Source organism: Giraffa tippelskirchi, chromosome 4 (assembly GCF_054371585.1).
Source record: "Giraffa tippelskirchi isolate mGirTip1 chromosome 4, T2T-mGirTip1v1.2.pri, whole genome shotgun sequence".
Taxonomy (NCBI): Eukaryota; Metazoa; Chordata; class Mammalia; order Artiodactyla; family Giraffidae; genus Giraffa; species Giraffa tippelskirchi.
Window position 1 is genome coordinate 90,578,967 of NC_137278.1, and position 27,203 is coordinate 90,606,169.

The window sequence follows — 27,203 nt, forward strand, 5'->3', positions numbered from 1 at the left end:
AGTGGTACAAGTATTCCTAAGTAGGCTAAGACTTTACTAGCCCTACATATATAAGTTTAAAATAATTTTTTGTTAATTTCTATGACCAAGCTTGGTAAAGTGGTCCCCTTGGTATTAGCCAGACTCCTATTGACTCTCTTTTTTTTAAGGTAACCTTATTTCTCCTTGATAGTTAAGGTCAGTCATAGTTTAGTCAACATTGTGACCCCCTATTGCCTGTATTGTTTCAGTGACAAAGAATGTAAAATGACTAGATGGCTCCTGTCTCTTGATAGAATTGCTCCTCCCTTATTTCTAAGATCTTCCATCTAACAAAGCATAGTCACAGAGATGGAAAGGAAAAGATTTTAAAGGCTTCTACCTTTTTTCCCTGAATACATGCATTCTGTCTGTGGGATAGAAGTATCAGAACCACACATGGTTCTGAGCATATGCCATATTCTGTAAGCTAGCATTCCAGCCTCAGAAAGTGATACCCACCAGCTTGTGCCACAACGGTTTTCAGTGAATTGTTCACTCACTTTGTTTTCTTTTTTTTGAGTTTACCATAGTTGTGAGTGATCAAACTTGTGATGAGAACAGTGAATTCCTTTAGGCATCAGCCTTTTGTCTCAGTTCCTTCACTCTGAAGTCAATTCCTTGGTTGGAAGCAGGATACTAGTAATACGGATTTCATATCAGATCATCAGAATGATGAAGTGGTAATTCCAAGTAATGTACAAGTTGTTGTTGTGTCCAGAATGAGGGAATTCTTTCCTGGGGCTATCAGACTCTGTCTCGAGTATCACTTCTTGGCCTTTTGGCTAAGATCAAGTGATTTTTATAAACTAGACACGTGTAACTAGGAGTCCATGTAGAGGCGATGACAGGATACAAGGGAAAATCATGGTCTGTAAGGATAAACTGAAGAAGCTGGTCTGTTTGATCAGAAGTGATAGCTGTCTACAAAATTCTGTTCAGATAAGTGATAAAACCCCATAAAATACTCAGAAATAACCTGAACAAGAATTTTATAGGACCTTTGTGTAGGGATGGGGCTTCCCTGATAGCTCAATTGGTAAAGAATCCGCCTGCAATGCAGGAAACCCCAGTTTGATTCCTGGGTTGGGAAGATCCTCTGGAGAAGGGATAGGCTACCCACTCCAGTATTCTTGGGCTTCCCTGTGGCTCAGTTGGTAAAGAATCTGCCTGCAATGCTGGAGACCTGGGTTCAGTCCTTGGGTTGGGAAGATCCCCTGGAGAAGGGAAAGGCTACTCATTCCAGTATTCTGGCCTGGAAAATGCCATGGACTACAGTCCACAGACTTGCAAAGAGTCGGACACAACTGAGTGACTTTCACTTTTACGTTCATTTTCACTGTGTAGGGATAGAAAAGAAACGACCAGTAGACTAAAAGAAGGGGTGAAATATTTCTGAATAGTAAAACTAAATATTGTAAAGATGTCATTTATTCCCAAATGAATTTATACTCTTAACATAATTCTACTCAAATTCTAGCGAAATTGTTCTTTTCTACTTGTTTAATTGATCTTAAATTTTATCAGGAAGAATAACAAAGAAAATTCTGAAAAAGAAGAGTAATGAAGAGGATAAATTTTAGCAGTAGCTGATGAAGTATTGTAATGGGATGCCTAGAAGTTGCACACATTATTTTCACACTTGACTTATGGGCCCAGACTTAGTCATATGTCCATACATGGCTGCAAGGGAGATTGGAAAATATAATGTACAGATAGACAGTATGTACCCAGCTGAATATTAAGATCCTGTTACAGAGGGGACTTGCCAGGTGTTGTAGTGGTAAAGAATCTGCCTACAATGCAGGAGATGGTGGGAGGAGTGGGGGGGGTGTGGGTTCAGTCCCTGGATCAGGAAGATCCTGGGGGAAGGAAGTGGCAACCCACTCCAGTATGCTTGCCTGGACAATCCCATGGACGTAGGAGCTTGATGGGCTACAGTCAGTGGGGTTACAAAGAATTGGACATGACTGACCACACATGCACTCTGTTACAGAAGACTTCCATGGTGGTCCAGTGGTTGAGAGTTTACCTGCTGATACAGGGGACATGGGTCTGATCCCCAGTCTGGGAAGATCCACATGTCTTGGGGCATCTAAGCCCATGAGCTGCAACTACTGAGTCCAGGTGCCTTGAGCCTATGCACCGCGATGAAAAAGTAGCCTCCATTCACTGCAACTAGAGAAAGCCTGCGAGTAGCAATAAAGACACAGCATAGCCATTAATTAATTGATTAATTTTTAAAAAGATGCTGTTATAGAATGAGTGTTTCTACCACATCATGAAAGAAAAGTATATAGAAGAAGACTTCATCCTCTATAATAATCAAGTTGTTATACTGTCACAGACATTTTAGAAAGAATTTTATAAATGACATAATTTTTAACTCTGAAATCAGAAAATCTATGTGATATGGGACAGCAAGGGAGAATAGGTATGCTATAAACAGGAAGTCTTTTTTCACAGTATTTTCAATTATTGAAATGTTAGTTCACCCCAAATTTTTAACATTAGGAGAAAGGTTAAATACACTTATTTTGTAGTATAATGATTTAAAAAAAAATATGAAGCTGTGAAATAAAATGAAAATTTTATTAAGGTAAAGTGGAAAAACTGAAGTCCAAGTTATAGATACTGTACACAGCTATGTAAACAAATACAGAGGAAAGACATGTAGGAAATACATTAAAATGTTAATAATAGCTATCTTTGATTGTAGAACTTTGTCTTTTTTACTTTTGTGTATTTTTTTAATATTGAGAATTTATACTTTTATAATAGAAAACATATTGAAAATCTGGCAATTAGATTTATTTTCTATGACTCTGGAGGCAGAACCTCCAAAGTTCAGTTGTAGGGTTAAGAGTGACCAGGTTTGGGTTCACTTTAAGGTAAAGTGTTTCTTAGTTAGAGAAATATATTTGAATAGATTGCTATATATTGGAATAGATGCTAAAATCTTGTCTTCTCAATGAAACATACCCCTACCACTCTATTTAAACTGCATGCTGCTGCAATTTCTCCAGTACTTCCTATCTTCCCCAGCATTTTCTGATTTTTTATATCACTAATAATTTATTAAAATACTAGATGGTTTGCTTATTTAGTGTGCTAATTGTTTACTGTTTGTCTCCCTCTTCTAGAATGCTAGTTCATGAATATATCCCAAAAATCTTGAAGGGTGGGTACTTCATATTTATTCAGTTAGTTAATAAATGTTTTCTAAATAATTATTCTGATCTTTATCTCCTTAGGCCAGCCTTTACTATTGCCATATAAGCCTTCTGGTAGTACGAAGATGTACTATGTTCCACAATTAACACAGATTCCTTCGTCTATGGATTCCAAATCAGACACCACCATTGAGAGCTCACACTCAGGTATGACATATGAAAGCTCATTGCTATTTAGTTTTTAAGTGAAATATGGAACTATTTTTGATCAGTCTCTCTGGTTCAGATAGGTGAGTTAGCTGGTCAGATATATTGTTTACACTCAAACATTTAATAAATATTTCAAGAAAATTGTGTGAACAGTTACATGTTTTGGTTAGTGGATTCCGTCTAGGACAAAGGCTTCCAAGTTTTCTCTGTTCACAGTGACCTTAGCATTTGGTTGGGTGATCTTTTTTCCCGTCAACATGTGGATATGAGTCATCAGCAGCATAGAATTACAAGAAGTATTTTTTTTTCAAATACTAAGCTATTGTGTTATTAGGACATAAAAATACTGTTTTGATCTAGCAACTTAATAAGCAAAAATATTAGGTTGGTTTTTTTTTTTTTTTGGTTTTGTGTTTGAAAGAAAACATTTTACTGTGTTCATAAATACCCATAATTACTTACTGATGAGATATGTGCAGCTATTGGGCACTGTAAACTTTCTCAAACCATGAGATGAAATAGGATACAACCACTCTCATTTACTATTTTTGTTACAGAAACAGTCAAAAACCCAACTCTGCAAAGATACAAGAGCATTGAAAGGAATGTAGCAGGATCTCATGTTGAAACATTTAGATGCTAGTTTTTGTAGTGTGTGTGTTGTGTGTGCTGAGTCACTTGTGACCCTATGGACTGTAGCCCGCCAGGCTCCTCTGTCCATGGGATTTGGTTATTAAGTATCACTATTTCCCTAGGATTTTAAAATATCTCACAGCACCTCTGTGAGATCATCACAAGAGAACTGTAGATTTAGAAAGTGAATAGCACCCCATGGAGGAGCTCAATAAACATTGTCTGTGGAAAATTATAAAGATACTGAGTTGGTAGGATGTGGGGTTTTGATTGTTGGGATAACATATTGATTGGTCCACGGGAGATGATTTGATTCAGTTTAAATATAAATTGTTCATAACTGGTCAGTAGACATCTTTATGTGTGTAGAAATTAAAAAGAAAGTAGTTGTCCCTGGTGTTACACAGATTTGATTTTAGGAAAACCAAACTAGTTGGTGTCTAGTGGTAACTGAGGTAAAACCCCTGTTACTGCTACTTCTGACTTCCCACTGTGATGCCAATGTTAGGATTGATTGTTAAGCCTATAACCAAGATGCAGAAAGAATTTTCACTGCCTGCATGGCTATGATTTTAAAAAGACACTTAATGGCTACCAGAAATAAAAGAAGCTCACTTAATTGATTGTAGGTAGGAAAATCTTTGATCTCAGTCTCACTTTCAGCCACCTAGTTCAGAAGACAGAAATGTATCAATAGAAATCTGATCAAGTGTTCCAGTATTTTTGAGGTCTCCTGTGTACTTCCATTCATTTACATCCCTAACTCTTCCCTTTGGAGACATTAACTTTGAGAAAAATTGGATAGTAGTGGGAAGAGAAAATGACTCAGGAATGGTACATTGTATCATGAGAAATATTGTCCCTATAAATAAAGTACTGAATTCATCAATTAGACAAGAAGAGATCTGTTAGCTATATACTGGAGGTTGTCATTTTTTCATGTTCTCCCATCTGTTCTGAGAATGGATTGAATTAACAGTAGAAAATAACACTCTCTTACACCAGTAGAGCTACCCTAGATGAAAGCCTTGAAATTGTTCTGATAGCTATTGTGTAAAGAGTATATTGTGTTTCCATAGATATATGGAAGATACAACTAGAGTTTGGGGCCGAGGGCAAGTCATAAACCACTGCAAATATTTGGGCCAAAAAATTTCTCAATTGAGAATGAGTAAACTGTTGAACTCATAAAATCGTTTTAAAAACAAAAACACAAGGCAAAGGTAATCTCACAATGAAAGAGATTTGCTGTTGTTCAGTTGCGCAGTCGTGTCTGACTGTTTGTGACCCCACAGGACCCTGTGGACTGCTTCCCTGTCCTTCACCATCTCCCAAAGCTTGCCGAAACTCATGTCCATTGAATCAGTAATGCCATTCTACCATCTTTCCCAGCATCAGGGTCTTTTCTTATGAGTCAGCTCTTCACATCGGGTGGCCAAAGTGTTGGAGCTTCAGCTTCAGCATCAGTTCTTCCCATGCATATTCAGAGTTGATTTCCTTTAGGATGGACTGGTTTGATCTCCTTGCAGTCCAGGAACTCTCAAGAGTCTTCTCAATGCCACAGTTCAAAAGCATCAATTCTTTGGCACTCAGCTTTCTTTATAATCCAACTCTCACATCCATACATGCTGCTGCTGCTGCTGCTGCTTCTTTGTCGCTTCAGTTGTGTCCAACTCTGTCCATCCCCACAGATGGCAGCCCACCAGGCTCCGCCGTCCCTGGGATTCTCCAGGCGAGAGTACTGGAGTGGGTTGCCATTGCCTTCTCTGCATCCATACAAGACTACTGGAAAAACCATAGCCTTGACTAGACGGACCTTTGTTGGCAAAGTAATGTCTCTGCTTTTTAATATGCTGTCTAGGTTGGCCATAGCTTTTCTTCCAAGGAGCAAGTGTCTTTTAATTTCATGGCTGCAGTCACCATCTGCAGTGATTTTGTAGCCCAAGAAAATAAAGTCTGTCAGTGTTTCCATTGTTTCCCCATCTATTTGCCATAAAGTGATGGGAATAGATGCCATAATCTTAGTTTTTTGAATGTTGAGTTTTAAGCTAGCTTTTTCATTCTCCTCTTTCACCTTCATCAAGAGGCTCTTTAATTCCTGTTCGCTTTTTGCCATTAGAGTGGTATCGTTTGCATATCTGAGATTATTGACACTTCACCTAGCAATCTTGATTCCAGCTTGTGCTACATCCAGCCTGCCATTTCACATGATATACTCTGCATATAAGTTAAATAAGCAGGGTGACAATATTCCCTGAAATGAAAGAAAGAGATAGATGTTAGAAATACATTCTTTGGGTCTAGTAACACTGTGAAATAGTAACAAGGTTCTAGTTATATTTGAGAGTAAGTTCTGTGAAGATAGGTACCTTGTCTGTTTTTAAAGACATTTATACCTCATACCAATATAAAGTCTAGATGTTATTTTTATATTCATTTAGAGACATTTAAATAATGTATATACTACTAATACTTAACTGTCAATAGGAGCAAAAAGCCATGAGGAGAGAACTGGCTGGAAATTTTAAAAGAAGATGAGAAGTTATAGCCAAAAAATGGCAGAGAAAAATTATAGCAGAAAAAAGTGGTAGCATGAAATATTTTGCCCTGTGATAAAAGCAACAGAGTTTTGGCAAAACTTTATAGAAAACTTTTCCAAAACTCTGGAAATAAACCAAAGTCTTGTAGCCTTTGTAGTAAGCATTAATTGAAGAAAAATGTCTGAACCTTGATAAGAGTAGTAAGCTTGTGGCATTTTAACTTACTCTATTCTCATCCCCACACTCAGTTCAACGAGAAATCTTAAAAAATATCAGCCTGTAGTTCTAGGATTGGAGGGAGTAGAACAGAGCTAGTCCTCTTTCAAAACTCCACTCAATAGGCTTGTCTTTATCTGACCTTACTCAGAGCTATCCAGGTGTATGAGCCTCCTTTAAAGGAAAAACTGAAGATGAGATGTCCATAGATATTTTGAAAAGCATTGACATATTCCTAGGACTCTAGAAGACTAGCACATGTGCACAGGGCCTGTGTGCATGCTCAGGAAAGACCTGAGACCTTTAACCATTGCTTGCCCTTAAAGCTCTGGACAGGGAAAGGAAAGGCTAAGGCAGAATTTTTAACTCCCTACCCTCAGCGTTGAAGGCTCTGGCACATAATCCCTCGGCAAAGACTGAGAGATTTATTGTTTATAGATGTTTAAGGATATCTGTATCTTAGGTTACCACTAAGCTAGTTGAGTGGGAACTTCAGTAGACTTTACAGAATTAGTTTAGAAAAGTTACTTTAAAAAAATAGCATAAGTCAAAATATGTCCAAAGAACTAAGTGAAACCACATCTAAAGAACTAAAGGGGGCTTCTCTCGTGGCTGAGTGGTAAAGAATCCACCTGCCAGTGCAGGAGACAAGAATTTGATCCCTGATCTGGGAAGATCTTGTATGCCACAGAATAATTAAGCCCCTGCCCCTGAGCCACAACGATTGAGCCTGTGCTCTAGAGCCCGTGAGCCCCAACCTGCTGAGCCCACGTGCTACTATTTAAGCCTGCGTGCCCTTAGAGCCCATGCTCAGCAATAAGAGAAGCCACTGCAATGAGAAGCCCATGCACTGCAACTAGAGAGCATCCCCCACTCACTACAACTAATGAAAAGCCCACACAGCAAGGAGGACCCAGTGCAGCCACAAATAAAAAAACAAAAATTTAACAATTAAAAGAAGGTATAAGAACAGTATTTTACCAAATAGAGAATATCAGTAAAAGAGATAGAAATTATAAAAATCACCAAATAGAAATTCTGGAGTTGAAAAGTATAATAACTAAGATAAAAAATTCACTAGAGAAAACTCAATATCAGATTTGAACAGGCAGAAGAATGAATCAGTGACTTGGCGAAGATAGGTCAGTCGAGATTATCCAGTGTAACAAACAGAATAGAAAAAGAGTGAAGAGAGGTCAACAGAATCTCAGAGTCCTATGGATTACACTCAAGCAATCTGTTATACACATAATGAGATGAAGAGAGAGCAAAAGACTGAAAAACTATTTGGAGAAACAATGGCCCCAAACTGGCAAATTTAAGGACTCCTGTTAATCTGTGCATCCGAAAAACTCAAGAAAGTCCAAGCATGATAAACTCAAAGAGATCCATGTCTAGTTACATCATAAGCCATCAAAAGACAAAGAATGTTAAATCAGCCAGCACGAGTTATGTACAAAGTCTCTTCATTAAGACTAATAAGCTGATTTCTCATCAGAAGCCATATAGACCAGAAGGCATTACAATGACGTATTCAAAGGCTGAGGAAAAAAAACCTGCCTACTAAGTATTCTGTACCCAGCAAAACCCTTCAAAAATAAAGGAGAGATTAAGACATTCTCAGATACTCAGATAAACAAAGATTGAGACTACATTGCTAACAAACTGACTCACAGAAAATACTAAAGAGATTTTTCAAGATGAAATAATAACTCAACCTAAATAGTAACTCAAAACCACATGAAAAAATAGAGTACTAAAAGTAACTACATAAGTTAGTACAAAAGACAGCAGAAAGGTATTTTTATATGTAGTCCCTTTTTCCTCCTATATGACATAAAAGGCAAATGCATAAAACAATAATTATAAATTTATGTTATTGGACACAAAATGTGTAATGATATAACTTGTGAAAATAGCATAAAGAGGAGAGGGGACAGTTATAAAGGAGAAAAGTTTATGTATACTATTGAAATTGGTATTAATTTAGATTGTTGATTTATATTAACAAATGAATGTTAATTCCCAGGACAATCACTAAGAAAATAACTTTATATATAGTAGAAGTCATCATAGGAGTTAAAATGATATACTAATAAATAGCTGTTTGATACAAAAGGGGCATAGTACAGAAATTGAGGAACAAAAAAAAAAAGCATAAAACATTGAAAACAATAGAAAAATAGACTTAAATCCTACAGTGTTAGTAACTACATTAAATGTAAATGGATTATACTTTGATAGAGAGGCAGAGATTGACAGATTGGCTAAAAAGACATAATTTAACTGTATGCTGTCTACAGAAGCCTCACTTTATTTTTTATTGAAGTATAGTTGATTTATAATATTGTATTAGTTTCAAGTATATAGCAAAGTGATTCAGTTTTACCTATATATTTTTTTCAGATTATTTTCCATTATAGTTATTATAAGATACTGAATATAGTTCCCTGTGCTATACAGTAGGTCCTTGTTTTTTTATCTTTATATATAGTAGTGTGTATCTGTTAATCCCAAACTCCTAATTTACCCCCTGTCCCCAGGTTTCCCTTTGATAACCATAAGTTTGTTTTTTACACCTATGAGTCTATTTCTGTTTTGTAAATGAGTTCATTTGTATCATTGTTTTTAGATTCCACATTTAAGTGATATCATATCATGTTTGTCTTTCTCTGAAAAAGACCCTATTTTGGTAATTCCCTGGTAGTTCAGTGGTTAAGACTCAGCCCTTAGTCAGGGTACTGACATCCCACAAGCCATGCAGTGAGGCCAAAAAAAAGAGACTCACTTGAGATTCAAAGATAAATCAGTTAAAAGTTAAAAAATGGAATAGGATATGCTCTATAAATAATAGCAAAGGAGGACTAGAGTGTCTATTTGGAGACAAACTTCAAAACAAAAATTGTTATTAATGACAAAGAATGTCATTTTATAATGATAAAAGAGTCAATCCATCAAGAAAATATAGCAATTATAAAATGTATATGCACCTAACAGCAGAATACCAAATACATAAATAAAAACTAACAGAACTGGAAGAAAAAAATACTGACATTATTAAAGGGAGAAATATTTCAAGCCAATAGCAAAAGGTCATATGTTTTATAATTCATTTATATGAAATTCCCAGAATAAGCAAATCCGTTATAGACAGAAAGTAGATTAGTGGATGCCAAGGGAATGGTAGGGGATGGGAAAATAGGGAGTAACTGCTACCATATGTAAGATTTCTTTGTGGGGGACAAAAATGTTCTAGAATTAGATATCAGTATTGGTTGTGAAAGTATCAAGAACTACTGAATTGTACACTTATTTTAATTTGTGAATTTTCTGTTTTGTCTCAGTTTAGATAAAAGGGGGGCAGCAATGATATGAAGGAAAAGACTGTGTAAAGCTGTGAAGAATTGGTAGCAGGTGTAAAATACATTGTGCAGGCAAGAAAGGATGGAATTAGCATGGTGGAAGTTAAATTAGTGATGCGGACAAATCTGAGAAAGTCTAAAATTACAGAGGAAAAAGAAGAAAGTGAAAATGCTGTGAGGGACTTCCCGGTGGTACAGTAGTGAAGAATCTGCCTGCCAGTGCAGTGGATGTGGGTTTGATCCCTGATCTGGGAAGATTCTGCATGCTGCTAGAGCAGCTAAGCCCATGTGCCACAACTACTGAAGCCTGCGCACCCTCGAGCTAGCAAGATGCACCTACTCGAGCCCATGTGCCTGGAGCCTGTGCTGCAACAAGAGAAGCCTGCGCAGTGCAAGGAAGAGCAGTCCCCACCTGCTGCAACTGGAGAAAGCCGACCTACAACACGAAGACCAAGCATGACCAAAAATAAATAAAGAAAATGCTGCAAAAGATGATGAGAGAAAGAAACATAGCTAAGTAAACCAAACCAAGAATGTTATCTGTAGCTGAGAAAAAGGTAATATTCAAAGACTTAACTGAGGAAAACATCCCTCTCCTAAAAAAGGGAACACTGTATGCAGACTGACAGTTATCATAAAAATCCAGGCAAAAATCAGTAGAAAGAGACTGAGATACATACCAGAAAAAGATTTTTGAGTATTAAAATAAAAGGGAAAAAAATCCTATAAATACACAGTTGAAAAAAGAGAACAAAATTAAATCTGATATCAGGCTTATTTGAAATGCTAAATATAAAAATAATGGAACCAAGTCTGTGTTCATTGGGAAAATTATATAATTTGAGGATTTATAGACCCAGTGCATATGCACTAAGCAGTATAACAGTGAAAAGTCATGTTCACAAGTATACAAGAGCTAGAAAGTATATTCAACCTCTGTACCTTCTTGAAAAATTTACTTGAAGACTCATCCAGCCAAAGAGATGAATCAAAATGAAGAATTCATTACAGAGAAATGAAGCTGAAAGTGACTGGTGGTGAACTTTGAGGTCAGTTTAACACAGCACTTCATCTAAATAGAAAATTTAGTTACACGGTGGAGGGAAAATGTCAGAAGTTAATTTTGGAATGAAAGGCACAAAAAGAATAAACAATTGTATTTTTTTGTCTTTAATATTAGAGACTAAACTAAAGAGGTTTCATTTTATCCATGAGTGTTTTTCCTAAAACTAATGATACTAAAAGCACAGGCAAAAAAAGAAAGAATAAATTGGACTTTAATAACATTATAACTTTTTATCCTCCAAAAAACATGATCAGCATTGTAAAAAGTTTGCCCACAGAACTGAGAAAAAAATTTGCAGTTCATATATATCTGATAAGAGATTAATATCCATAATGTCTGAAGAACTCTTACAGCTTAACAACAAAAAAGCAATCTCATTTTTAAATGAGCACAGCATCTGAAGAGACATTTCTCCAGGAAAGATATACAGATGGCCAAAAAGACTGCAAAAAGATGTTTTATATCATTAGTCATAAAGGAAATGCAAGTGAAAACTACGAAGAGATACCCAGTAGGATGGCTGTTATGAAATAAAAAAGAACAAGGATTGCAGGAATATGGAAAATTGAAAATCTTTGGGTATTGCTAATGGTAATGGTATAGCAACTGTGGAAAACTGCATAGTGGTTTCTCAAAAAATTAAACATAGAATTACTATATGATCTAACAATTCTACTTTTAAGTATTGACCCAGTATTCCTGACAGATACTATACTAGGTGCTACATTTATAGGGTTGTGCAAAATAAACATGTCCCCTCTGATTATGTGCAAGTCGAGAGATAGATGTGAACAAATAGATACAAATAAGTACATAAATTACAAATGATGCATTAAGAGAATAAGAGTTCGAAGAGAATAAGAGGATCTGGTTTAATTTTAGGAGCTCGTGAAGACCTTGCCAAAGAAGAAACTCTAGAACTGAGATCTAGAAGATATAGGTAGGCAGACAGAGTGAGGAATGAAAGTGCTCTGGCCGGAGGGAACAATATGGGCAGAGCTCCAGAAACAGGAAAGTTTGATGCATTTGGCAAATGAGAAGAAGGCAGTGTGGGTAGAGCAGAGCTGTGGCTAGATTTGGTTAAAGATAGGTAGGCTCAAGATGAGGCAGGGTTGTGTAAACTATATTGAAGCATTTGAACTTTCTTCCAGTTGGCAATTATGGTTTGATTTACATTTTAATTTTTTTCAGGCTGCTACGTGGAGGATGGCTTATGAATGAAAAGTAGGGAGTTCGGGTGAGGGTCAAGAAGTGGAAATAAGGATATAGTTACCTAAAGGCTGTTGCAGTAGTCAGTATCAGAAAGAGTAGCATCTAGGATTAGAGTGATGATGATAGAGATGGAGAGAAATGGAAACATTCAACTTATTTTCAGGAAATAGTTCCTCCTGGACTTGATAACAAAATATGGAAAGTGAGGGAGAGGAGGTTAAAAAAAAGAATGCTTTCTAGTTGTCTAGAATAAGCAACTGGGTAAAAAAAAGGTGACATTTACTGAGATGGAGAAGCCTGAGGAAGAAGCAGATTTGCAAAAGATGGTCAAGATACCTGTTTTGGACATGTTAAAAATGAGACTTCTACATCCATGTGGAGATGTTAAATCTGCAGTTGAGTTTAGACAGTTGGTTTACAGATGTGTTTGTATACAAGTGCACTACATAGAATGTGGCACTGTTTACACCTTATTTTTTTTTTATTAATTAGTTTATTTTCTATTTTTTAACTTTACAATATTGTATTTGTTTTGCCATACATTGTCATGAATCCACCATGGGTTTACATGTTTTCCCCTTCCAGAACCCCCCTTCCACCTCCCTCCCCATCCCATCCCTCCGGGTCATCCCGGTGCACCAGCCCCGAGCACCCTGTATCATGCGTCGAACCTGGACTGGTGATTCAATTCACATATGATAATTCCATGCTTCAATGCCATTCTCCAATATCATCCCGCCCTCGCCCTCTCCCATAGAGTCCATAATACTGTTCTGTTTATCTGTGTCTCTTTTGATGTCTTGCATACAGCGTTATCTTTACCGATTGACTAAATACCATATATATGTGTTAGTATACTATATTGGTGTTTTTCTTTCTGGCTTACTTCATTCTGTATAATAGGCTCCAGTTTCATCCACCTCATTAGAACTGATTCAAATGTATTCTTTTTAATGGCTGAGTAATATTCCATTGTGTATATGTACCACAGCTTCCTTATCGATTCATCTGCTGATGGGCATCTAGGCTGCTTCCATGTCCTGGCTATTATAAACAGTGCTGCGATGAACATTGGGGTACACGTGTCTCTTTCAAGTCTGGTTTCCTCAGTGTGTATGCCCAGCAGTGGGATTGCTGGGTCATATGGCAGTTCTATTTCCAGTTTTTTGAGGAATCTCCACACTGTTCTCCATAGTGGCTGTACTAGTTTGCATTCCCACCAACAGTGTAAGAGGGTTCCCTTTTCTCCACACCCTCTCCAGCATTTATTGCTCGTAGTCTTTTGGATAGCAGCCATTCTGACTGGCGTGAAATGGTACCTCATTGTGGTTTTGATTTGCATTTCTCTGGTAATGAGTGATGTTGAGCACCTTTTCATGTGTTTGTTATCCATCTGTATATCTTCTTTGGAGAAGTGTCTGTTTAGTTCTTTGGCCCACTTTTTGATTGGGTCATTTATTTTTCTGGAATTGAGCTTCAGGAGTTGCTTATATATTTTTGAGATTAATTGTTTGTCTGTAGCCTTGTTTGCTATTATTTTCTCCCATTCTGAAGGCTGTCTTTTCAGCTTGCTTATAGTTTCTTTCATTGTGCAAAAGCTTTTAATTTTAATTAGGTCCCGTTTGTTTATTTTTGCTTTTATTTCCAATATTCTGGGAGGTGGGTCATAGAGGATCCTGCTGTGGTTTATGTCGGAGAGTGTTTTGCCTATGTTTTCCTCTAGTTTTATAGTTTTTGGTCTTACATTTAGATCTTTAATCCATTTTGAGTTTATTTTTGTATATGGTCTTAGAAAGTGTCCTAGTTTCATTCTTTTACAAGTGGTTGACCAGTTTTCCCAGCACCACTTGTTAAAGAGATTTTTTCTCCATTGTATATTCTTACCTCCTTTGTCAAAGATAAGGTGTCCATAAGTGCGTGGATTTATCTCTGGGCTTTCTATTTTGTTCCATTGATCTATATTTCTGTCCTTGTGCCAGTACCATACTGTCTTGATGACTGTGGCTTTGTAGTATAGCCTGAAGTCAGGCAGGTTGATTCCTCCAGTTCCATTCTTCTTTCTCAAGATTGCTTTGCTATTTGAGGTTTTTTGTATTTCCATACAAATTGTGAAATAATTTGTTCTAGTTCTCTGAAGAATACCGTTGGAAGCTTGATAGGGATTGCATTGAATCTATAGATTGTTTTGGGTAGTATACTCATTTGCACTATATTGATTCTTCCGATCCATGAACATAGTATATTTCTCCATCTATTTGTGTCCTCTTTGATTTCTTTCACCAGTGTTTTATATTTTTCTATATATAGGTCTTTTGTTTCTTTAGGTAGATATATTCCTAAGTATTTTATTCTTTTCGTTGCGATGGTGAATGGAATTGTTTCCTTAATTTCTCTTTCTGTTTTCTCGTTTTTAGTGTATAGGAATGCAAGGAATTTCTGTGTGTTAATTTTATATCCTGCAACTTTACTATCTTCATTAATTAGCTCTAGTAATTTTCTGGTGGAGTCTTCAGGGTTTTCTATGTAGAGGATCATGTCATCTGCAAACAGTGAGAGTTTTACTCTTCTTTTCCAATCTAGATTCCTTTTATTTCTTTTTCTGCTCTGATTGCTGTGGCCAAAACTTCCAAAACTATGTTGAATAGTAGTGCTGAGAGTGGGCACCCTTGTCTTGTTCCTGATTTTAGGGGAAATGCTTTCAGTTTTTCACCATTTAGGATAATGTTTGCTGTGGGTTTGTTATATATAGCTTTTATTATGTTGAGATATGTTCCTTCTATTCCTGCTTTTTGGAGGGTTTTTATCATAAATGGATGTTGAATTTTGTCAAAGGCTTTCTCTGCATCTATTGAAATAATCATATGGTTTTTATTTTTCAATTTGTTTATGTGGTGTATTACATTGATTGATTTGCAGATATTGAAGCATCCTTGCATCCCTGGGATAAAGCCCACTTGGTCATGATGTGTGACCTTTTTAATATGTTGTTGGATTCTGTTTGCTAGGATTTTGTTAAGGATTTTTGCATCTATGTTCATCAGTGATATTGGTCTGTAGGTTTTTTTGTGTGTGGCATCTTTGTCTGGTTTTGGTATTAGGGTCATGGTGGCCTCATAGAATGAGTTTGGAAGTTTACTTTCCTCTGAAATTTTCTGGAAGAGTTTGAGTAGGATAGATGTTAGCTATTTTCTAAATTTTTGGTAGAATTCAGCTGTGAAGCCATCTTGTCCTGGGCTTTTTGTTTGCTGGAAGATTTCTGATTACAGTTTCAATTTCCATGCTTGTGATGGGTCTGTTAAGATTTTCTATTTCTTCCTGGTTCAGTTTTGGGAAGTCGTACTTTTCTAAGAATTTATACATTTCTTCCAAGTTGTCCAATTTATTTGCATATAGTTGCTGATAATAGTCTCTTATGATCCTTTGTGTTTCTGTGTTATCTGTTGTGATCTCTCCTTTTTCATTTCTAATTTTGTTGATTTGATTCTTCTCCCTTTGTTTCTTGATGAGTCTGGCTAATGGCTTGTCAATTTTATTTATCTTCTCAAAGAACCAGCTTTTGGGTTTGTTGATTTTTGCTATGGTCTCTTTTGTTTCTTTTGCATTTATTTCTGCCCTAATTTTTAAGATTTCTTTCCTTCTACTAACCCTGGGGTTCTTCATTTCTTCCTTCTCTAGTTGCTTTAGGTGTAGAGGTAGGTTATTTATTTGACTTTTTTCTTGTTTTGAGGTAAGCCTGTATTGCTATGAACCTTCCCCTTAACACTGCTTTTACAGTGTCCCATAGGTTTTGGGTTGTGGTGTTTTCATTTTCATTCATTTCTTTGCATATTTTGATTTCTTTTTTGATTTCTTCTGTGATTTGTTGGTCATTCAGCAATGTGTTGTTCAGCCTCCATATGTTGGAGTTTTTAATATTTTTCTCCTGTAATTGACATCCAATTTTACTGCATTGTGGTCAGAAAAGATGCTTGGAATGATTTCAATGTTTTTGAATTTACCAAGGCTAGATTTATGGCCCAGGATGTGATCTATTCTGGAGAAGGTTCTGTGTACGCTTGAGAAAAAGGTGAAATTCATTGTTTTGGTGTGAAATGACCTATAGATATCAATGAGGTCTAAATGGTCTATTGTATCATTTAAAATTTGTGTTTCCTTATTAATTTTCTGTTTAGTTGATCTGTCCATAGGTGTGAGTGGGGTATTAAAGACTCCCACTATTATTGTGTTATTGTTCATTTCCCCTATCATACTTGTTAGCATTTGCCTTACATATTGCAGTGCTCCTATGTTGGGTGCATATATATTTATAATTGTTATATCTTCTTCTTGGATTGATCCTTTGATCATTATGTAGTGTCCATCTTTGTCTCTTTTCACCACCTTTGTTTTAAAGTCTATTTTATCTGATATGAGTATTGCTACTCCTGCTTTCTTTTGGTATCTATTTGCATGAAATATCTTTTTCCAGCCCTTCACTTTCAATCTGTATGTATCCCTTGTTTCAAGGTGTGTCTCTTGCAGACAGCATATATAGGGGTCTTGTTTTTGTATCCATTCAGCAGGTCTTTGTCTTTTGGTTGGGGCATTCAGCCCATTTACATTTAAGGTAATTATTGATAAGTATGATCCCATTGCCATTTACTTTATTATTTGGGGTTTGAGATTATACACCCTTTCTGTGTTTCCTGTCTAGAGAAGATCCTTTAGCTTTTGTTGGAGAGCTGGTTTGGTGGTGCTGAATTCTCTGAGCTTTTGCTTGTCTGTGACGCTTTTGATTTGTCCTTCGTATTTGAATGAGATTCTTGCAGGATACAGTAATCTGGGCTGTAGATTATTTTCTTTCATCACTTTAAGTATGTCCTGCCATTCCCTTCTGGCCTGCAGAGTTTCTATTGAAAGATCAGCTGTTATCCTTATGGGAATCCCCTTGTGTGTTATTTGTTGTTTTTCCCTTGCTGCTTTTAATATTTGTTCTTTGTGTTTGATCTTTGCTAATTTGATTATTATGTTTCTTGGGGTATTTCACCTTGGGTTTATCCTGTTTGGGACTCTCTGGATTTCTTGGACTTGGGTGATTATTTCCTTCCCCACTTTAGGGAATTTTTCAACTATTATCTTCTCGAGTATTTTCTCATGGTCTTTCTTTTTGTCTTCTTTTTCTGGGACTCCTATGATTCATATGTTGGTGTGTTTAACATTGTCCCAGAGGTCCCTGAGGTTGTCCTCATTTCTTTTAATTCTTTTTTCTTTTCCTCTCTGTTTCATTTATTTCTATCATCCTATCTTCTACCTCACTTATCCTATCTTCTGCCTCTGTTATTCTACGGTTGGTTCCCTCCAGAGTGTTTTTGATCTCATTTATTGCATTATTCATTATATAATGACTCTTTTTTATTTCTTCTAAGTCCTTGTTAAAGCTATCTTGCATCTTCTTGGTCCTGTCTTCAGGTTATTTATCTGTAACTCCAATTTGTTTTCCAGATTTTGGATCTGTTATTATTCGGAATTCTTTGTCAGGTAGATTCCCTATCTCTTCCTCTTTTGTTTGATTTGGAGGGCATTTATCCTGTTCCTTTACCTGCTGGGTATTTCTCTGCTCTTTCATCTTGTTTATATTGCTGTGTTTGGGGTGGCCTTTCTATTTTCTGGCAGTTTGTGGTTCCTCTTTATTATGGAGGTTCCTCGCTGTGGGTGGGGTTAGACAGGTGGCTTGTCAAGGTTTCCTGGTTGGGGAAGCTTGTGTCGGTGTTCTGGTGGGTGGAGCTTGATTTCTTCTCTCTGGAGTGCGATGAAATGTCCAGTAATGAGTTTTGAGATATCAGTGGGTTTGGTGTGACTTTGAGCAGCCTGTATATTGAAGCTCAGGACTATGTTCCTGTGTTGCTGGAGAATTTGCATGGTATATCTTACTCTGGGACTTGTTGGCCCTTGGGTGGTGCTTGGTTTCAGTGTAGGTATGGAGGCATTTGAGGAGCTCTTATCGTTTAATGCTTCCTGGATTCAGGAGTTCTCTGGTGTTCTCAAGATTTGGACTTAAATCTCCTGTCTCTGGTTTTCAGTGTTATTCTTACAGTAGCCTCAAGACTTCTCCATCTATACAGCACTGATGATAAAACATCTAGGTTAATGAGGAAAAGTTTCTCTGCAGTGAGGGACACTCAGAGAGGTTCACAGAGTTACATGGAGAAGAGAAGAGGGAGGAGTGAGATAGAGGTGGCCAGGAGGTGAAGAGGGGAATCAAAAGGGGAGAGAGCAAGCTAGCCAGTAATCACTTCCCTATGTGCCCTCCACCATGTGGATCTCTCAGAGATGTTCACGGAGTTACACAGGGAAGAGAAGAAGGAGGAAGGAGAGAGAGGTGGCCAGTAGGAGAAAAGGGGAACTCAAAAGGGGAGAGACAGATCCAGCCAGTAATCAGTTCTCTAAGTGTTCGCTACATCCTGGAACACACAAAGAGATTCACAGAGTTGGGTAGAGAAGAAAAGGGGGAGTGGGGAGATGGAGGCGATGTGGTGGAGAAAAAGGAGAGTTAAAAGGGGGAGAGAGCAATCAAGCCAGTGATCTCACTCTCAAGTAAAAATGGGTGCTGAAGATTGGGTTCTTGAAGATACAAAGTTGATAACAAATACTAAAAAGCAAAGATTAAAAATCTAGAGTAGAGGTTAGGTTCTCAACAATACCATATTAAAAAAAGAGAAAAAAACCCCACCAAAGTCACAAAAATTATAAAATATATATATGTGAGGTTTACTTTAAAAATAAGGTCTTAAAGAGAAAAAAAAACAAATAAAAATAAGATTTTTTTTTTTTGCAAGGTAATAGTAGGTTATAAGAATGAAAATTGAAGGAGTCATAGGGGACTTAAAAGTAAAAATAAAATAAAATTTAAATTTAAAAAAAATTAAAAAATAATAATAAAAAAGTTTTAAAAATTTAAAAAATGATGATAATAAAAATATATATAGGACTTTCTCTGGAGCTGTTATGGACAGTGTGGGGTCAGTTCATTTTCAGATAGTTCCTTGCTCCAGCTTGTACTTCTCTTTGTCTCTGGGCCCCTTCCTATGTAGTCAGTGCTAATTACAGGGTTTTAATCTGTTGCATCTGTCACTTCCAAAGCAATTCCCTCTGTTTCTTTTAGCTTCTTTTGTATGCTGGTCTGTTCAGTATCTGATTTCCTCCCTGACACAAGGGGGGCGGTGGTGGTCACTTTTTTTTTTTTAGTCTCACTTGTTCATTCGTGCTGTGGGGAGGGAGGAACACAGCAAATAAATCTCACTGGCGTGTGCTCACAATGTTTCGGCCACACTGGGTTTGCCCTGCTCACGGTGTGTGTGCTTTCCCAGTCTACACTGCTCAAGCTCTAGGTTGCACTGCTGGGAACTGTCTGATGCGGCCCCTGGGGTTGCCTGTACTTTCCAGGTCTAAGCCGCTCAGGTTCTGGTTCCCGGGTACCTCACAAAGGCGCAGACTTGGTTGAGCCTAGGTTTTGTGCCCTTCCCAGGTCCGAGCAGCTCTGGCAACCAGGTTTTTGGCTAGCACGGTTGGGGGCTGCACTTTTTTCCCTTCCACTGTCCCAGCCGTTCGGTTTTCTGGGTGTACAATGGGTGCAGCTTCCCAGGTGTGCTGTGCTCTCCCCTGGGGAGCTGATCTCTGGCTGCGACCCTCTCAGCGGGTGTCGACCCTCCAGAGTCCCAGGAAGTCCTGGTTAGCAGCGAGGTCTGTTTGCAGTTTGGTATAGGATGCCTCTCTGGGGCCGCGTTTCCGCCCTTCTGGCTCTGGCTGCCCTCCCCTACCTGTCTCCTGCTGGGGAAGGGCTGGTCAGTGGCCAGTTTACTCTGCTCAGTCCTTTGTTCTGTGAGCTGGCCTCGTGGTGTCTTAGGTTATTAAGGCTTTTCGTGGGAAAGCTATCTGTTGCTGTCTGAATCTAGTTCCCTCAGATTGCCCTCGGGGCATTCAGGCTCAGTCCTTACCCAGAGCAATGCAGCCCGCCCCTCCCTGCCCAACCCCCACTTGCTAGTTGGGGATGGGCGTGTCTGCACTGCCCCCCCCCCCCGGAATCGCAGCTGGGTTCGTAAACCTTGGGTTTTAATTATTTATTTTTCCTCCCCGTTATTTTGCCCTTTGCAATTCCAAGGCTCGCCACAGACCTGCCAGAGAGAATGTTTCCTGGTGTTTGGGAACTTCTCTCTTTTTTAAGACTCCCTTCCCAGGACAGATCTCCCTCCCTACCTCTTTTGTCTCTCTTTTTATCTTTTATATTTTGTCCTACCTCCTTTCGAAGACTATGAGCTGCCTTTCTGTGTGTCTGATGTCCTCTGCCAGCATTCACTAGTTGTTTTGCGGAATTTGCTTGGCGTCTAAATGTTCTTTCGGTGAATTTGTGGGAGAGAAAGTCATCTCCCCATCCTAGTCCTCCGCCATCTTAGGACCGCCTCTTATCTGTTTACATCTTAAACATGTACTATTTTTTATGAAAACATCCAGGTGGGTGTAAAGATTCCAAATCTCTTGTTAAAGTTCTGGACTCTCTTCCTGTCCCAAACATTAGTCTCTACTTATTTTGATACATTTACAGCCCAACACAGATGCAGGAAAATAAGTATGCATACACTCAATGGCATATATATATTGTGTGGCTGCACTCTCTTTCAACTGCCTCTTGGCTCCAATGAGGTTGATTCTCTTTTATATATACCTGCTGCTCTCAGGAACTTTATTCTTCCCCACCTCTGAACCTGACATAATCACCTCTCTTGGAGAATAAAGGGAAGTGGTGAAGAAAACCTCATGTACAGTTGTTTGTCTTGTTCCATAATATATAAAAACAATTTTCTTTTTTTTTTTAATGAGGAAACGACATCTTTTTCTGATTTTGTTGCCAAATTCTTTTTTTTCTGTGCATTGATGCCCAACAGAAATACAGAGACAATTTTGGAGGAGGAGAAAGATGGCTTTATTCTTTCATTGTCCAGCAAAGGGGAAAATACAGCAGGCTAGTGTCTCAAGAACTATGCCCTTTTTCTTTGGGTAATAGAGAATCACAATAAAGGTCTTGCATTTTAAAGAAATTTATCTGTTTGTTTGCTTTTGGCTACATCTTAGATGCACTGTGTGGGCTTCTCTCTAGTTGTGGCACATGGGCTTAGTAGTTTGCAGCCCAAGGGACCAGTTGCCTCAAGGTACACCGCTTCTCCGTGGCTCAGACAGTAAAGAATCTGCCTGCAATGCAGGAGACCTGATTTTGATCCCCGGGTGGGGAAGATTCCCTGGAGAAGGGAATGGCCACACACTCCAGTATTTGTGCCTAGGGAATTTCATGGACAGAGGAAGCTTGGTGGACTGAAGTCTGTGGGGTCATAGAGTCAAACCTGACTGAGTGACTTCCACTTTCACTTTGATGTGGGATCTTAGTTTCTGGACCACATCACCTGCATTGGAACGTGACTTTTTAATCACTAGACCACCCTGGATGTCCCTTGCATTTTCTTTTTTTTTCCTTTGCAGAATTTCACAAGGGGCCACAGCTGGCATCAGGCAGCTCAGCAACTGGACCTGCCTCTCCCTCAAGTTATTGATCCTAACCTTTTTGGAATGCAGAATGCTACTGAGAGAGTGTAGGGGGAGAAGAATGCTAGGTGCAGAGTACAATTCATGTGGAGTCAAAGAGTAATTAGCTTTGCTTGGCTTTGTGAAAGACAAGTGTAGCTGCAAGTGTTAGTAGTAGCAGTAAAGAATAAGCCAAGATTGCTTAACTATTTCAGGCCTGTTTATGTTGTTTCCCCAGCCTGTTCACTGTTTCCTTATTTTCCTTGTTTATCAAAAAACTCTCATTTTTATTTAAGAAAAGTTCATTTCTATTTTTGCTACAACAGTTTTTCACCCAAATGCTGTAGAGGCTAGTTGTGTCCTAAGTACTAGAATCTGAAGCTCAGAAGAAAGGTTCCAGCTAGAGATACATATTTTTTGGTCATCAACATACAGTTCCATACATTGGTGATTGGTGAGTTCATCCAGGAAGAGAAGAGAACCCAGTTCTGACCCCTTCAGGAACTCCAGCATTGAGAGTTTTAGTTGAAGAAAGGACAGTGAGGATTTACCTGAAGGATGGGGAGCAAATAAAAGAAAATGATGCCACAGAAGCAAAGAAAAGTTCAATGGACATATGACCCAGAGGGCTTAATTAGGATTGTTGCAGTCTATCCTGAAATATTCCTCATGACAAATTTATACTATACTAATGGACTGATACTTGTGGTGGTGGTAATTTAATCGCTAAGTCTCGTCTGACTCTTTTGCGTCCCCAGGGACTGTAGCCCACGAGGCTCCTCTGTCCATGGGATTTCCAAGGCAAGAATACTAGAGTGGGTTGCCATTTCCTTCTCCAAGGAATTGCCCTGCCCAGGGATTGAACCCACATCTCCTGCTTGGTAGGCAGATTCTTTACCACTGAACCACCTGAACTGATACTTATTCAGCTTTTTTGGCCATATACCTTTTAAATGCTTACAAAGTGCATGAAATATGGAGTATCAGATAAGAAGGGAAAAAAAAAACAAAACATTTTTGTAGAAGATAATTTTATAGTTACTACAAAGTCTCATATGTCCAGAGATGTTCTTTTGCCTCTTCTTTGTGACATGGGTAAACTTCTTATCAGTTCCTATATTAGTGGACTTAATATTGAAATGTATTTTAAAAGAAAAAAAAATCTTAGATTCAAATCTTATATTTATCACATAAAATTTTCCTTACAGCATTTTGTATTATTGTCAGATTAACCTTCCTAAAATGTGACTGATTCTGTTTCCCTTTATTATTACCCCCTTTAGTTTGGGATTCTCTACCCCTGCTGAATTTTGTCCCAATTACTTTTTAATATCTCCCACTACTCTCTTTAATGTCTGACCACAGAACTATCTGATTTTCTTATTTACTGTTTTCCTTGTCTTTACTAATGCCATAACTTCTACCTAAAATGCTTTTGTTTCTTCCTTCCTCTCCATATTTCAAAAAGTCCCTACTTGCAGTCTGTTTCTCCTCATCTGAAAACATTCCTGAGCTAGAATTTGATCTCCCTTCTGAACTGATATTCTACTTTATATGTCTCCTCTTATGTCATTTGCTTCTCCACTATATTGTTGCAATATTGTACATTTCTGACAGTTTCAGTTTGACTGACATCTCCTCCTAATTACCCTATAACATTCCCATGGCGTTTTTTATAGAAGTGGTTTAAGAGGTAATTTTTTTTTGTTTTTCTTTAAATTCATATCTGTACTTGTGTTAATTGTACTACTTTCCCATTTTTCTGTAGGATCCAATGATGCCATTGCTCCAGATTTCCCGGCTCAGGTGCTAGGCACAAGGGATGATGACCTGGCAGACACTGTTAACATTAAACATAAAGAGGGCATCTACAGTAAGAGGGCGGTAACTAAGGCGTCCTTGTCAATGGGGAAAAAACCCTTTCAGAAAGATAATGCAGGTGACTGGAGTGGCTTTGTGTATTTTGTGGCCCTTCCCCCCCGCCCCCCCATATTCATCCTAAGTGGGAGTATTATCCTTTCTTTTTTTTCTACTTCATTAATGCGGACTTTTCTCCTAGCTGTTTTATTGGGTGTGTACAAGAAGGAAAATATAAGATCTTTTTAAATGTTTCAAATTTTTGAAAACAATAAACTTTAGTTTCACTATGGAAACTATATTGCAGCTTTTGAAATGAAATTATATCCAATTAAATGTTTTAAAGACTAAAATCCATAGAAAGTCTTGATTAAAATGCTTCATGAATTTATCTGTCAGATGGTATAAATATCTCATTGATTGGATTCTGCAGGAAAGTCTGTGGCTTACATGGTGTTTTGAATTTTTTTAAATTTTGCTGCCAGCATTTAAAAATAAGATCTTGGTCTTCCTTTGAAAAGTCAGAATATCTGGTTGCACTCAGCTTGTGTTCCTTCTTGGCAATTATCAGTGAACCCTGAGGCATGACTGTCCTCTGCAGAGAGGACATGCATTCTTGTTTGTGTCAGTCCGCGTGAGTCTCAGACTCAGTCTGCTTCTTTCATCCATCTTGGATAAAGGCCCCAATGTTTTATAAAAGCTTTTAATCTTCAGGAATCTCCTTGATTTTTTCCCCCTCTGCATCACTGATATTATGCTTCTTTAACTGATACACAATAGTATTTATTAAATGAAAATTCCAGGAGCCACTGAAAACTCTACATGTATACTTACATATGTTACTTTGTTACATCTACAGTTTTTTATTCATGTTCCTAGCTATTAGCCAGATAGGAGCTACTAATCCTGGGGCAGTATTCAAACAAGGGCTGCTGCCTCTATGTTCTACTTTTGGCATAGTGTTAATGACTTCATGTGATGGTGTTAGTGCTTTTATGAGGAAACCAAATGAAAGACTGCTTGCTAAAGTGCACACGTTCTTCTAGATAACTTTTTGTTGCACTCAAAAGCATTTTGAGGTCTTTTGAAATGAGATAAGCTCATCTGCCAGTTAGCACTGAGGCTGCCAAGTAAATAAAAAGGCAAATATTTTTTCAAAATGTGGTTCATAAATGAAAACTCTCATATACTAGCTATATACTAGTGGCAATTTGGTACATAGAGATAACCCTGTGATCCCACTGTTAGACACTTGTGAAGGAGGTGGATATGTAAAAATTTACAGGAAACAAAAAGTGATAGACTAAGAGAATTCCATTAGAAGTCTGCACAGTGAACTTACTAACTATAACTTACCTCGAGGTTGCATTTGGTAAGGATGTTGTGTTTGAAATAAAGTTGGGTTTTGTTACCTGAGGGACCCCTGTAACTTCCCACTTCTTATAGGGATCTGCTGTTACTATTATTCAACAATAATAGTAGGTCTACTTCAGACTTTACATCCTAAGGAAAAGCCCTCCTGATTAACCACGGGAGAAGCCCAGCCTTAGAACCTGTCACTTTAAAGGATTAAGAAGGATAGGGAGAAGATACCTGCTAGGGAAAATTGAATAGTTACTTTGTATAACAGCTAAGTGAATACATTAAATACATCAGAAAAAAAAATCTCAGAAGGATTGGGATATAAAAGTAAGAAAATCTGATAGGAAATAGAATGTGAAAAGAAGAGAAAAGAAAAAAAAAACAAAAAGAAAATTCAAGGTTGACCCCAAAGGGTCATCACCAAAAAACAGGTGTTCCATACAGAAAATAGAGAAGGTAAAAAAGAAGGAATCAAAGGACTAGTATAGGAATAGGTCCCAAAATTGGAGGATATGAATTTTCATATTAATAGAAACTATTATGTACATAAAAATCCACATCAAGGCACATGACTGATTGAAATTTTGATACACTGGCAAGAGGAGATTCTAAAAGCTTCCAAAAAGAAAACAAGTACCATATAAAGAAATGGATATTAGACTGATGTTAAACTTTTTAAAAATAATACATGCACTATTGATACTATCTATAAAATAGGTAAGTAATGAAAACCTACTGTATAGCACAGGTAACTCTATTCAGTGCTCTGTGGTGACCTCAATGGGAAGGAAATCCCAAAATAGGGGATATATGTGTACGTATAGCTTATTCATTTTGCTGTACAGTAGAAACTTAATACAACACTGTAAAGTGACTATACTCCAATTAAAAAAAGAAAAGTAATACATGGGACTAGAAACTAAAGGAATAATGCCTTGAAATTCTGAGGGAAAATTATTTCATTAAAATAAAGGATTTAATTTTTTTAAAGGAAAACATAGAATGAAGGAAATAAGGTCAACATAGGAGAGTGGGGAAAGGAATTGCCATTGCAGCAGTGGTAAAGAAGATCTAGAACAAGCTCAGATAGAGGACTGTAAGAAAAAGGTCAAGTTGATAGACTACCTTATATAGTTGACTGTATTTGGAAGAGATTTTCAGTTCTGTTTACATTTATGAGGATGATGAAGGGAATGGTATAGAGAAACTTAGCAAATGTAAAAACAGGCAATTGTTAACTCCTCAGGAAAAGCAAAACATTGTAAAATAAAATAAGTATGATTACAGTATTCTAGTTGGTTTAACTGTAAATAATAGAAACAAAACACAATCACGTATAAACTGAATATTGATTAAATCATGACTCTTATTTACATAATATATAAACACTGAACATTAGTATAGGGTTAAAACTTCAAAAGACAGAATGAGGGAATATGGGTGTGGCAGGAAAGTTTTATAAAAGGTAAATCCCTATTGATCATGGAAGAAAATAAAAAATTTTCTGGAACTAAAAGGCATACAACAATGCGAAACGTTATTTGGAAACAAGGATAGTGATACTGGAAGAAATGACTAAATGAATTGGTGGTATTTGAAAACTGTTGATTTCTGTTATAAGCTTAATGAAACTATTCGACTTTCAAAACCATTTGTCTGATATTTTGATTAGATTACTTTCTTTTTGCGTTACCTCCCAAAACGTGAAAGAGATGGAAAAAGATATATCTGGCAAATACTAACCAAAGAAAAGGTGTGAGCAGTGTTAATATTGACAAAATAAAATTCGAGGCCAAAAAATAAAATATATATATATATGTAGGAAATGGCAACTCTAGTATTCTTGCCTGGAGAATCCCATTGACAGAGGAGCCTGGCAGGCTACAGTCCGTGGGGTCACAAAGAGTCAGACATGACTGGGCAACTGAGTGCGCACACACGCAGGCACACACTCGAGTTTACCTCGCAATAAAAAAAGGTTCAAATATACCAACCAGCAAGGTAA

At 37.5% G+C, this 27,203-nt stretch overlaps 1 protein-coding gene and 1 long non-coding RNA gene across 10 annotated transcripts in view; both read left to right on the forward strand.

The window, feature by feature from the left end:
- The window catches only part of ALMS1 (ALMS1 centrosome and basal body associated protein), a 196,640-nt gene that overhangs the window by 120,249 nt on the left and 49,188 nt on the right, over positions 1–27,203 (forward strand). For 6 of the 9 annotated variants that reach the window (XM_081483026.1, XM_081483028.1, XM_081483031.1 and 3 more), the window contains 2 exons: positions 3,273–3,398; positions 23,748–23,918. In XM_081483026.1, coding sequence (XP_081339152.1) covers positions 3,273–3,398; positions 23,748–23,918 — 297 coding nt within the window. Of the gene's footprint in view, positions 1–3,272; positions 3,399–10,134; positions 11,202–23,747; positions 23,919–27,203 lie in introns of all 9 variants that reach the window. The other 3 variants (XR_014051509.1, XR_014051508.1, XM_081483027.1) reach the window with 3 other exon arrangements.
- Positions 3,735–7,733, forward strand: LOC145503499 (uncharacterized). Its single transcript, XR_014051511.1, has 2 exons — positions 3,735–5,925; positions 7,701–7,733. It is a non-coding gene; the product is annotated as an uncharacterized LOC145503499 (long non-coding RNA).